Source organism: Arachis ipaensis, chromosome B08 (genome assembly GCF_000816755.2).
Source record: "Arachis ipaensis cultivar K30076 chromosome B08, Araip1.1, whole genome shotgun sequence".
Classification (NCBI taxonomy): domain Eukaryota; kingdom Viridiplantae; phylum Streptophyta; class Magnoliopsida; order Fabales; family Fabaceae; genus Arachis; species Arachis ipaensis.
The window spans coordinates 92,078,618-92,092,819 of NC_029792.2; the positions used below are offsets into that span (position 1 = coordinate 92,078,618).

General features: G+C 33.3%; 1 protein-coding gene and 1 pseudogene across 1 annotated transcript in view; both read left to right on the forward strand.

Annotated features, from left to right (window-relative positions):
* LOC107612326 lies at window positions 11,433-12,181 on the forward strand (annotated as a pseudogene).
* Window positions 13,554-14,202, forward strand: part of LOC107614517 (lysosomal Pro-X carboxypeptidase) — a 13,867-nt gene continuing 13,218 nt past the window's right edge. Inside the window, exon 1 of the mRNA XM_016316704.2 lies at window positions 13,554-14,045. Within this exon, the coding sequence (XP_016172190.1) occupies window positions 13,647-14,045 (399 nt within the window). The 5' untranslated portion in view covers window positions 13,554-13,646. The remainder of the gene's footprint in view (window positions 14,046-14,202) is intronic.

The following is a 14,202-nucleotide window of genomic DNA, read 5'->3' on the forward strand; positions in this document are numbered from 1 at the left end:
ACAACATTATTATTATTATTATTATTATTATTATTATTATTATTATTATTATTATTATTATTATTATTATTATTATTATTATTATTATCATCATCATCTTGACTTTGGCACTGTTAAAAAGGTGGACTGGCGCAAGACAATGTTTGATAGTTGAAACATATAGCACATAAAATAACACAAGAAATTTCTTAGATGTCAATTTTTGTTGACATTTTGACATCCTACTTTTACCTAAAACGGAAATCTTGCTAGATTCTCTTAGGTCAATGATGAGCGAAAATTGAAGCTTACGGATACTGAAAGTGCACTAGATCGCTCAAGTAATACCACAATGAGTGGATATCGTTTTCACGAGGATTAAAAGATTGAGCAAGCAAATATTAGATTAAATACCTCATTAGATTAAAAGAACATGGATTGAAGAGGGCAAGATTGTGTTTTGCTAAGAGCTTGAGAACCATGAGTGCTTGAATGCTTGAATGCCACGGACAAAGAGTTTGAGTATTTATTTGAGAGAAGATAATGATAGTGAGAGTCAAGGACTTCAGAGATGTTTATGCTTTTAGAGAGATCAAACCTTCTTTACTTATCTTGAAGTTTGCAAAGATTTTTCACGATAAATCTTTAGTAACTGATTTCCAATTCCTTAGTTCCTCAGTTTCTCAAGCATTAATTAGTCGTCAATTAATTAATCAAGAGATTAAGCACAAAAACTTATTTGGTTTTCTAAAAAGATTTAAAAGTATTCCTTAGGTCGAATTACATGTCGCCTATTCAAGCTAGTCCTATCCAGTTAAATCTTTAGAAGAAAAACACAATTTTCAAAGTTTTTCTAATTCAAATTATGTCACTTATTCAAAATTGGAGTTATTGAAATCATGCATGTGTCGCACACTGATTGAACCACTATTCCTAGCCGAATTCAAAGAGCCATGTGAAAGAGTTTTCAAGCTTTAATTCAAATATCAAATTTTCCAATTATAATAAAAGAATTAAAAAGAGATTAGCATACCTTTTGATAACACTAATCTGAATGAAGAACGAATAACTCAATCATGAAATAGATCCATGCGAAACTTCAAAATAAAATAAACGTAGATTAGTTACTCATAGAAAATATAAACAAAGCTCCTAACCCTTTGACAAATGATTAGTTATCCATGGAAAAGGAAAGAAAACAATGAAAAGAGATTACAGAGGAGCTGGATGTCCCTCCCTATGAACAAAGTTCATTTATTTATATGCTAAATTTTAGAATTCAAATTTAAACTATCCTAATCTCATCTTCGGAGAGAAAGATAAGAAAACTACTTATCTTCCAGAGATAAAGATAGGGTACTACTTACTGACTTCAAATTCAAATTCTAAATGAACCAAATCCTTATGTTTCTAGAAAGAATTAATAACTACTCTTCTAGAGTCTTCAATGTTCTGGATGTGATTAAGACTTCTAAGGATGTGGATAATTTATGCTTGGTCCTTAATTGTTGCATCTGAAATTTGTGATTCTATTTAATTAGGCAAAGTCCCAAACTTTCCACCTTCCAGGAGGGGGTACATGTCGGGCATCCAAGAGGGAACAAGGGAGTCCACCATGCATACTTAGAGGCTTGGAGGGGTCCGCCGAGCGTGAGGGGTAGTCCGCCGGATGCAGGGCATGGCCACTGGGCGTGCTTGAGCATGGAGGGGTCCCGCCAAGTGTGCATCCTTGTCCGCTAGGCATGTTGCTTGGGTGCTTTTGGGGCACGCTTCTGATTTCTTAGACCATGCTTTTGTTGTCTTTGTATTTTTCTTGTAATAAAGCTTTAATTCTTGCTTATTTTGATTCTAAACATTTCTGAAAATATTACTCCAACTCCAAATATTTGATTATTTATTAAATTTTATTAGAAAACATAAGAAATTTAATTAAAACTCAAGAAGATGAATAAGAAAAGACCTTAAAACCCGCTTAACATTATGTGTCATCGGTCAACAAATTCGTCCCCATTGTTTACGAGAGAAAACTCAGAAAATAATTCCTTCTTAGCACAAATGTGCTTTGTGGTACCAGAATTTTTAACCCAATTGTTAAAATCCTTCACTGGGTAGCATTTGAAAACCATTGTTATTATGGCATTAACATTTTTGAAAATTTTCCTCAATAAAAAAATCTAACTAACTTTTCAAGTTGTGACATTTAAAATTTGGTTACAAGACTGTGATGAATTGTAAAGTAAGTTAGGCAAAAAGCGACATGAGTTATGTTGCATTCTTCATGATAGTTTTTAATTAATAATTTATTTATAAACAGAACATTATACACTGGGCATAGTGGTCTTTGCATAGTCATTTCAAACTAAAAATTACATAATGCATGTCACTTTTTATTGCAATAAGAATCACACATTTTCTAAATATCACATTTGCAACTATCTTTTCTCATTCACTTCTACTATTGCTTCCGTCTCCTTGGTTGTTATTCTTTTTCATTCTACAAGTTGATGCAAAGTGTCTAAATCTACCAAAAATAGAACAAATGCCTATCTATTTTTCGGGGAAAGGTTAAATTCTTTCTTCTTGAAGTGTGGTTTAGTGAGAAAATTATTTTCACTAGGCAAATTATTTTCATTCACAATCTTTGCAATATTAGCTTTAGTATACACTTCTTTATTTTATTACTCATTATCCATAGTTCTATTTTTATCCTCTATTTTAATATACTCTATGGTCTATTTTGTAAATTGATAATTTTTCTCTTTTGAATAAAACTCAATTTGTAATATTTTCATAAATCTGGTAATTTATCAACAAGAGTTTGAGAAACAAACATTTTAGGTAGAGAATCTCCTTTTATTTAAAAGTTTATCTACAAGCTTAGTAAACTCATTAAGTTGAGAAGAAATACTATTATCTTCTACTATTTGAAATGCACTGAAATTATGAACTAAAAATATTCTACTATTTTCTTTTTCATAAATATATATTTGTAGTAACTCAGTCTAAAATGATTTTAGCATGAACATGACGACAATAAATATCATGTAAATCATTAGTCAATGCTCTCAAAATTGTATATTTATATAACTTACTTTTCATTTCCCAATCTTTCAATGCTAGATCATAATTTTTAATATCTTCATCCGGCTTAGGAAGATAGGATTGATTCCTAAAAAATCTAATACTTCCAAAAACTTTTTTTGCCATTGTTTAAAATTAGTTCCATTTATCTTTGAACTATCAAAAATAATTTTTTATAGTAGCTAAAAGATTATGATCCATAATACAATAATAGCAATAATAAATCCTTAAGATTGTTGGAAGATAGACTTCGAAAATAATATTTTAGCTACTTTAGATACAAATAAATTTTTTTAGATAATTAAACTAGAAGAATATTAGAATGAGTTTACCACAAATTGTGTGAGGCATTTTTTCTTAAAGATTTATTATTACCCTAACTGTTGATAAACTGGCTTTGACAAAAATTCTCCAAAATTATATGTAAATCATCAAAAATACAGTATAGACTAATATTTTTAAAACACTTGGAGCCATATTACCTCGTTTAAAGTTTACTGCTTCTAACTAAAATTTTTCAAGCAAGATGTCTTGCTTAGGAAAAGAAAGAACAAGAGAAATAGAGATAAATATTGAAATTTAGAAGGGAGAGTAATGTTCTACGTATTCACTTTGTCAATACCAAAGCAAGCCTATTCCATATGTATGAAAGTCCATCAACCTATTTGATTTTTTTTACATAAACTTTTTTAAATAAATATATAAAAAATTTATTCCCGAGGCTTAACTCAGTTAAGTTAGACTTCTCCAATAGTAGAACTTCGATTCCCAACAGTAGAGTTTATCTTCTTCAATAAGCGAAGCTTTGATCTCATTAATACACTAAACTCATATTCTCAACAAATATTAGAGTTCGTCATCTTTTAACGAGAGTGCTAACAGCCATCACGGAAGGTACAAGCTTCAAAGGCATGGGAGGATATGTGATTCATTTGGATGCGCCCCCAGTTCAACAGAAAGCTACTTTCAATCAGAAACTAGTTAGCAGGGTACTCACAGGAAAATCACTCAACATGAACACAGTATAGAAGACCATCTTTCAAATGTGGAGTAATCCGCAAGGGTTGGTGATCACTAATGCTCTATCCAAATATTTTATTTTAAACTTTAAAAGTCAAGATGAAGCAAAAAGAGCATATGATAGTGGACCAAAGAGAATAGAAGGTCATATGCTTAGTCTTTAGTGGTGGAAATCGAATCTATCCATTGATGAAGTAAACTGTAATTAGCTTTCTATTTGGATTCAAATACATGGACTATCATATGATAAAATCAATAAAAGCAATGTTGAAAAAATAAGAGATATGTTAGGTAGAGTTATAAATGCAGAAGATCCTTTTGTTGAAGGAAATATGCTTAGACATTTTTTGAGAGTTAGAGTTGAGATAAATATTCAGCTTCCATTAAAAATTGGATTTTGGTTCAAAAGATGTGATGGAAGTTATTCATGGACTTTATTAAAATATGAAAAATTATATGATTATTGCTATAAGTGTGGGATGATTGGTCATGATAGAAGAACCTGTGTTGAGGAGATGGCTATGTCTATAGTTAATCCAAGTGTGCCTAGATATGGTCCAAAGTTCCTTACTCTAGGCTTGAAGTCTATAGATGTTGAGGCAAGAAAGGATGGGATTAGGAAACAGAGAGAAGAATAAAATAATTGGATGGAAGACTATGGGAGGCATGTGAAAAAAATCCAACAGGAGAGGATATGGCAAAGAAGGCACCAAGAGAAAGAAGGAGGGTCTAGTCAAGGGTAGAAAAGGAGTTTTTCGGCTAGTATCTCAGCAAAATCAGTAGGCAGAATAATTGGTACACAAGATCAATTAGCAAATAGACAAGTGGTAATGCAGAAAAATCTAAATCAAAATGAAGGGGCTGATTTGGAAAAGTTGATTGGTGACGTAAATCCTGGTGTCTTGAAATTAGGTGATGGGACTCAGGCAAGAGGAAGGATTGAGGAGATCTTCTTTGTCAGAAGAGAGAGATTGGGGGATAAAATAAATAATGGCACGGATACTCAGAAGTCTAAGGAGAATAGGTATAAAATCAAGGAAATGAATGAAGAAAGAGCAGGCCCAATAAGAGAAAAAAGGTACCAACTGATACAGTGAAAAGCCGACTGTACCAAACAATCAAGAAGAAAAAAGGTACTATTATAAGAGAGAAATATGGCCCAAGTGAGAGTTATGTTACAAAAAAAAAGAAGTATGATTTACAAGGAATGTAAAAAGGCCCAAAGAAAGATGGACCAGACTAATAATGAGAAAAGACTAAATATTGGAGAAATGATAAAGAAGTAGTAGGGCAAGGGAGCCCAACAAAATGAAGCCAGTAAGGTGGACTAACAAAAAAAGCAAGAAAGAACCTTAGTAAGAAATGAAGTAGAAGGAAGATACCAAGTGAAAAAGAAGAAAAAGTGTGCTGGAAGCCCGACAGCTTTGAAATTCAACAACAATGGCACAAAGACGACAAGTACACATGTCAGCTAATGAAATTCTATACTTTGTAGAATTGGCTAAGGAGGATGAGTTAGAGAATAACGAGGATAATCAGTCACTTACTATAATAAAGAAGAGTGAGTTAGAATTAGCAAGATGCATAAGGGATAGCCTGAAACTGAAAAGGAAAAAAGAGGATGATGCGCAGTTAATGGAATTCGAAGAGAGTGAAGAGGAAGTAAACCACAAGACAAGAAAGAAAGGCAAGGCAAAATTTGGAAAATAGGGATCATGAATGACGGCACAAGGAATGAAGACTAGAGAAACTGTTATGGAAGACTCTATGGCTGAGGAGGCAGGCTTAAACAAGCCCCCAACTCAGCCATGAGTGTGATAAGTTAGAATTATCGTGGATTGGCAGCTCCCGCAACAGTTTTAGAACTCCAGAATCTATGCAAACAGAAAAAGCCAGCAATAGTATTTGTAATAGAAACTAGAGCAAAAGAAAAGACTATCATGTAAATTAGAAAAAGGCTACGTTTTGATAAAGCTTTTTGCATTGAGCCCCGGGGGTTGTCCGATAGTCTTTGCTTATTTTGGAATGCAATATATAATGTTAATATTTATTTTTAGTGTGACAATTACATTAAAGCTTTTATTGAAGATAAAAAAAAAGAAATACATGGTATTGTAGTTTTCTATATGGTAATCCTGTTTTTAGGAAAAAGAAGGAGTTGTGGAAATATCTCACAGCAAGTAATAATCAAAGAGGCATGCCCCAACTATTTATCATAGATTTTAATGATGTATTAATACAAGAAGAGAAGGTGGGACTGCACCCGAAGCCACAAAATCGGGTAAGAGAGTTTAGAAATTTTGTTGATGCTAATGCTCTGATGGATCTAGAGTTGAAAGGAGGTAGGTTTACTTGATTTAGCTATCCGAGGAATAGTGTGATTACTAGAGAGAGAACAGATAGAGTGTTAGCCAACTGAGAATGGAGAAGAATGTTCCAAAATGCCTCTTTGACAGCCATGCCAGCTATAAGCTCATACTACTTCCCAATTGTTCTGAATTTGGAGCCGAAATGCAAATATGGGAGGAGCTTCAAGTTTGAATCATACTGGATCGAACATGAAGATTGTGAGAAAGTAGTTAGCAAAGGCTGGAATAGGGAGGGACCAAATGGAGATAATTGGAGTAAGATGACGAGGAAGATTAAAAGCTATAAAGAGGAACTCAAGAGATGGAGCAAGGTGACCTTCAAAAAGGCAGATAAAGAAATCTAAAAAATGAAAGAGGACCTTAGAAAATTGTAAGCATCAGAAATTTCAGAAGGGCAACAGAAAAAAAAAATTAGAATTGAATTGAAGGAAGGGATAATGAAATTATGGAAGATAGAAGAAAAATAAATGGAGGTAGCGAGCGAGAATAAAGTGGCTAAGGTGGGGCAATAAGAACACGGCCTTTTTCTATGCAACTACTCTTCAGAGAAGGGACAAGAACTGAATGGTAGAGAAAAAATAATGGAACATATTGAGAACCATTTTCAGAGTCTTTTTAACTCAACAAGAAGGTAGAATTTTGAAAAAAAAAACATCAATAAGATTCCAAGAATGGTAACAAATGAAATGAAGGAGGAACTATTAAAAGATGTTTCAACTGAGGAGATAAGAATAGCTGTCTTTAGTATGGGAAGCCTTAAGGCACCTGGGCTTGATAGTTTGAACGGACTGTTTTCTTAGAAGTACTGAGAGGTCATAAAGAGCGACGTGTATGCGATAATTAAGGAATTTTTCAGAAGTGGGCATATACCTGAGGAGGTGGGCGAGACAACAGTGGTCTTAATTTCTAAGATCAAGAATCCAGGGAATCTCGACTAACTACGACCCATTAGCTACTGTAATTTTTTGTATAAAATCTTAGCAAAGGTCTTAGACTAGAGAATGAAGAAGATAATGTAAAAAGTTGTATTATCCACACAAAGTGCATTTGTGGGGGTTAGATTCATACAAGACAATGTCATTATAATACAAGAGGTATATCACAGCCTTAATAGAAAAGAAAAAAACAGATCCAAAAATCTAGCAATTAAGCTAGACATGAGTAAGGCGTTATGATAGGCTTGAATGTGACATCTTGAAAAGGATCCTTACAGCTTTTGGATTTCAAGACAGGTGGGTGAAGTTGATGATAGCATGTATTACAAGTGTAAGCTATAGATTCAAAATTAATGGCAACAGAGGCTTCGACAAGGTGATCCCTTGTCACCGTATTTATTTATAATGGCAACAGAGATCTTTGTGTGGATAATACAAATGATTGCATTATATTGGTAGAAGCAAAGGAGGAAGAGATATTTCATATCATTACAGTTCTAAATGAATATATTAAAGCTTTGGGTCAGAGAATCGATCCAGACAAATAAAAAATTACATTTAGATGCCAAGTACCTATACAAACTAGGGTGAACATTGAAGAGATTCTTCGTATGGCATCATGGGATACTCTAGGAAAGTATTTAGGGCTGCCAAACCACTGGGAAAGGTCTCAAAATAGAGCTTTAGCATGAATTGAGGAAAAGGTCATTAACAAAATAGAAGGTTAGAAGGAAAAGCTCTTAAGTCAAGCAGGGAAAGAAGCTTTAATAAAAACAGTTGTGCAAGCAATACCAACTTACGTGATGAATGTGATTAAATTTCCAAAAGGTTTTTACAGAAGACTCAGCTCAAGAATGGCAAAATTTTGGTGGACTTCTTCAGGGAAAAAACATGGTGTACATTTGCAGAGCTAGAAACCTATAACAGCAAGTAAAAGAGACAATAGGTTGGAGTATAAAGACGTAGAGCATCAAAACATAGCTTATTTGGCTAAGCAAGCTTAGAGAATTATAAGAAATTTGAATGCAACATGGGTACAAATCCTAAAGGCTATTTATTTCCCATGTGATACCTTTTGGGATGCGAAGTGATACATGTTCAGGAGGGCATTTTTATCATATTTAAGGATCTGAATACTAGAAGAATTATACTATGCCGGTCTTGGACATCAAATAGACCAAGAGTTTGTCTCAAAAACAGTTGTACTAAAATGGCGACAACTCATAAGACCCATTGGGCTAAGTCAAGATAGCAAGAAGCCCAATAATGCTTTTCAAATTCAGTGGGAGGCATAATTTTTTATTATTTTCGAATTTTTAGGCATTTATTTTAGTTTGTTTTGTGGTTAGAGTTTGTTAGAAGATTTGATTTACTTCTAATTTACTTAGTAGTATTTTTAGAAATTTTAAATTTAAATCAAATCTAATCTAATCTAATAAGATTAAATTTGATTTAAATTAGTTATCATATCTTTAGAATTTTAAATTAATATCAAATCCAATCTAATTCAATAAGATCAAATATGATTTAAATTAGTTATCTTATCTTTAGGAGATTTAAATTAAGTTATCTTATCTTATCTTTTAGTTAGTTTATTAGGGGCCTATTTAAATACCTTCGGTGAGACAATTTACATAAATTTGATGAATGAGATTTCCAGTTTCTTTATGCACTTTTTTAGTGTAATTAAGTGAGGTGAGTGATTTTCTTCGCTTGTTGCATGAAGAAGATTGAAGGGTCCAATACTAAGATGATTCTGTGTGCTAGTCTCTTTCAATTTTCATCCCTTTGATCTAAGTTGTCAAGGAAAGGTTCTTTGAAGGTCTAGTAGGGAATCCCTTCTGGTCACCTAGCTATAGGTTGCAAAGAACAGGTTTCTTAGATGTCTAGTAGAAAAAAAACCTTATCTATCCTTTTATGTTTTCGTTGTGTCTTTTTGGTTGCGTCTTTTCTCCATCTTTTTTCTTATCTCTTTATCCTTCGTTCTAATTTCTTATCATGAAGGATTCTAAAAAATCTTCATGGGTATCGAGGAGTATTTTGCAAGGTAGGGCATTGCTCCAAAAACATGGAAAGTGGTGTATAGGAGATGGCACTCAAGTTAGCATAAGGAGGGACAATTGGATAGCAGGAAGAAAAAATATTCTTGACAAGGGGATAATAGAGGACAAGAAAGTAAATGAGTTATTCAATGAAAGTGGCAAGTGGGATAAAACTAAAATCTACTCCATGTTTTTACAATATGTAGCATATAGCATTATGAGAACACCACTAAGCACTATCAAAAGGCAGGACACTCTATATTGGCATTGGAGAGAAGATGGAGCTTATACAATTAAAATTGGTTATCAAGCAACTAGGTTAGAAGTACAGGAACACACTCAAAGCGGTCCATCAACAAGCACAAATAAAAGGGAGCTATGGAACGAGATTTGGAATATGAAGATTCTCCCAAAAATTAGAACGTTCTTGTGGATGATAGACCATGATATCTTGTCGGTAAATGTTAACTTATGCGAGAAGAAATTGATATCTAGTCCTATTTGCCAAGGTGTGTGATATGGAGGCAGAAACTACAGAACATGCCTTGCTTCTCTGCAAATGGACGCAAGCAGCCTGGCTTGAGGCTGAATGTCAATGCATACCCACAATAGACTCCATGAAATCTTTTGGGGCTGATTGATGGAGTGTATAAAAAAATTAAAAAATAGAGATAAGAAATCATCAAGAGCTGAGAATAAGCAGAGTAGGATTTCTAGCTTGGGAGATGTAGAAGACAAAGAAATCAAAAATATTTTAGCAGCAGAATATTCAGCCAAAATGGACAATTAAGAAAGCTAAACCAATGAAGAATCTATTTCGAAACACAACAGACAAGCAAATTTTGAAAAAGAAGAGTAATGAAAATAGAAGAGCGCACCTGATTAGTTGGAGGCCTCCACCGAAAGATTGATTAAAGGCTAATGTAGATGCTTCCTTTAAGAGAGAGACTGGAGAAGGAGCAATATCTATGGTCATTAGAAACAACAACGAGAACATAAAATCAAATAATTCGATTTGGGAAGCTGAAGCAATATTACAAGATATTAGAGAGCTAAAAGAAGAGTTACCAAATTGTGGACTAACTTGGATACTCATCGAGAAAATTTACTTGCTCACACAGTTGCTAAAGTGGCAGCATCAGACAGTCTTGTTCAGCACTTGAGTATGCAACCACTTCTGGAGATGCATCGTATTATCAACATGGAATCTTGAGGCTAGCAACAAGTCTTGAAAAAAGAATAATTCAATCACAAATATCAAGAACACAATAATTCAGTTTAGAGATCTTTAATTAACTAAAAGTGTGGAATTTACCATGGCATATGTTATTTAGGAAGAAAATGCAACCACCAAGAACATGAGAAATATATTTACGAAGAACAATGGCATTTAATTGGTACGTTAGCTTTCATCCTCTGCGGCGGAACTTTCTTGCGGAGGTGATGCCAACAGAAAGACCTTCTCGGACCAGTTCAGTCGCACCATATCTCGATCTAGAACCGATGAGCAATCGAAAGAGAGAGCAACCGTGGTTAGCTTGTGGTAGCGATGGAAGCACATCGCTTGGAGTATGCTACGAGAGAGATGACGGAAAGGAGTTTGGGTCGGGGGATTTGGGTTCGGGTTTGGGTTTTCTGGGCAAAGCCCAAGACAAAAACAAAATCAATATATAAGAATTGAAGCTTCTTAATTAGTTCTCTTTTACATAGCTCCGTTTGAAAAGCTTAAAAGTGATTTTTTGAACTTTTAATTTATGAAAAATCATCAAATTAATAAAATTAACTTGTGATTTTTTAAATGTTACTTAAACTGTTTACAAAAAAGTTAGAAAAAATTAGGGTTAAGTACTGTTTTCGTTCCTAAGGTCTGGGGTGAAAATCAAATTCGTCGCCGACCTTTTTTTGTTATTAAAATCATCCCAAACGTTACAAAACATTATAAATCGTCTTTTTATCCATAAATAAAATTTTTTGGACAATTTTACCCTTACATAAAAATTTAATTGATGTGGTGTTCAAAGGCAGCGCTGCAGAAGAAGTACTCGTCAATGGTGGAATGGCTCAACAAACGCCACCAATCCCGTTTAGACAATAACAACGAATCGGAATCATCTTCATTCCCTACCTTCGAGTCCACATCATCCTTCCTCACCCGATTCTCCAACCTCAAATCCTCCATCGAATCCCAACTCACTCACTCCCATTCCCTCTCCTTTTCAAACCCATCGCAGCTCAAATCCTATTTCAAGAAAATCTCAGCATCAATCTCTCATTTGGAGAAGCTTGTTGCAGAAAACTCCTACTTCCTTTCCTCCTACAACATTCGATCCTCCCTCAAAACCATCGCCGATTTGAAACACACCCTAGAAAACCTCATCTCTCAGCTTCTCCCTAAGAAGAAGTTCTCCTTCAAGAACAAGGCTGCCACCAAGAAAGACACTACCAACAACAACAACAACAACACTGTTACTCCATAAGAATCTAAACAGCCCCTACCTCTCAATCGCGACTCCCCGAGGTTCAGGAACAAATCGGCGAGCTTTTGGTGGGTGATTTTAGGGGATCGGAGGTTGGCGAATTCACGGTGTCTGATCTCAATTCATGCGAAGTTAGGATAATTAGTTGTGTGAGGACGCTATTCGTTCACAGGTCGAAGGCGGTGCAGTCTCCAAATTGGTTGATTTTGCCGGAGAATGTAAGGGTTGGAATCGTTGATATATTCATTTCGGAAAATGGGAAGAAGGAGGAAATTTGAGTAGGTTTATTGTTGTAGGATGCTCCAAGTGTTCAAGATTTTTTATTTGTCTTGTGGGCACTATATGCAATGCAATTGATCTTAGTTCGGATAAGTTCTCTCTCAGATTTTGATATATTAAGAGCTTAAAGTGATTTGGGCGATGCTAGTGTATGTGATTGCTGAGATACGGGAGTGGTTTGGGAGGATGGAGGAAGGGTTTTGTTTTTATTTCTTAATATTATTTTTATTATTATTTATATTAATTATTAAGGGTATTTTGATAAAAAAAATATAAAATTAAAGTAGAAAAAGACAATTTTATAACGTTTTGTAATGTTTGGGATGATTTTAATAATAAAAAAAAGTCAGGGACGAATATCTCTTTTAAAATTAATTAAATTTTTTATCCAAATTAAATTTCATGATAAAAACCAAAAGTCCAATAATTAAATTTTATAATCCAAAAACTAATGTTTTTAATGCGTTTTTCTATAATGGTCATAGATCACAATCAACTTATTTAATAGGTGCCCGGCAGTTCCGTGTGCCTAAAGAAGTTCCATACATCTAAGGTGACCAATGGCCGCGCAAGTTCAATTCATACTCTCAAGTCTCGTCCACTTAAAAATTGGGTCATATCTTGCATTTCAGACCCTTGTTATTTGGTGTTATGAATTTTTTTTTTTCTTTTTATCATTTGGAAATCTTATTCTATGTTCTATGATTAAGATTTAGCAGGAACTTTTCATTTTAATTTTGAATTTTATTACACAATTTCTTAATTGACTACTTTATCTTATTGAATAGATTACTTAATAATAATAAAACTTGTCAATGGTTTTTATTTTTTTGGTGACTGAAAACTTGTCAATGGTTTAATTTTGAATAATTTCTTACGAGTTGCAAATATATAAAAATCAATTTATTTTACTTTTTTAATAAATAAATTAGTTAGAACTTCATTCACAATTGAATTTTTCTTTTTTGATTATTTAATAATTTGGTTGAATAATTTTTATCATTTTTTTACTTTTTTAATAATTTTTTTTTTATTTGTTGATTTTCATTTTATTCTCTTTTAGAATATACAACAACTCAAACGTTTATTTCTTATGTTTACATATTTATATTTTATCTTGTCATCTTATACACTGGACTACGATAAATATACGAGATACAAACAAGTAACAAGGTTTCTATTGTAAGACAAAGAGATAAATAAAATATATTTTTAAGCCAGCACGCATGAATAAAAGTAAAAAAACATGCCAATCAAAATGTGTAATTAAGTGTAAAACCAAAAATTAGAGATATTAGTCGTCTAACTACGTTAAAATAGCCGTCCGATCAAAATAAATAAAAAGAAACCCTCTAGCAAATGTAACTAAGACAGCATCATATATCTTGTATAAAGAGGTCCATAATTGAGTGGAAAAAAAACTCAAAGCTAAGAGATTTCCAATTCTAAAGTCGTTGTTCAATAATGGAAAAACAACAACATAGCTTGATCATTTTCATATTCATCTCCACCTATCTTATAAGTTCAACACATCCATTAATGGTGATTCCAAGGCTAAGTCCAATTCCTGAATGGGAAACAATCTTATACAACAATAACTTTGCATCATCATCACTCTCTTCAGATGATGTGAAAACATTTTATTACAACCAAACATTGGATCACTTCAACTATAGGCCTCAGAGTTATCAAACATTTCAACAAAGATATCTAATGAATTTCAAGTATTGGGGTGGTGCCAATTCTAGTGCTCCAATATTTGCATATTTGGGCGCAGAAGCACCCATTGATGGTTCCCCTGAAGGCTTAGGATTTATCACCGACAATGCTGCTTCCTTTAATGCTCTTTTACTATACATAGAGGTATTGTATATATGGTTACATTTTCCCTTACTTCCTTATAGAAATGTTATAATAACATACAAATTCAACTAGACAGTAAATGTTTTTCGATTAATATCAATTAATTTTTTAAAATTTAAACTCTAAATTTTAAATTAATTTTAAATTCTAATATTAA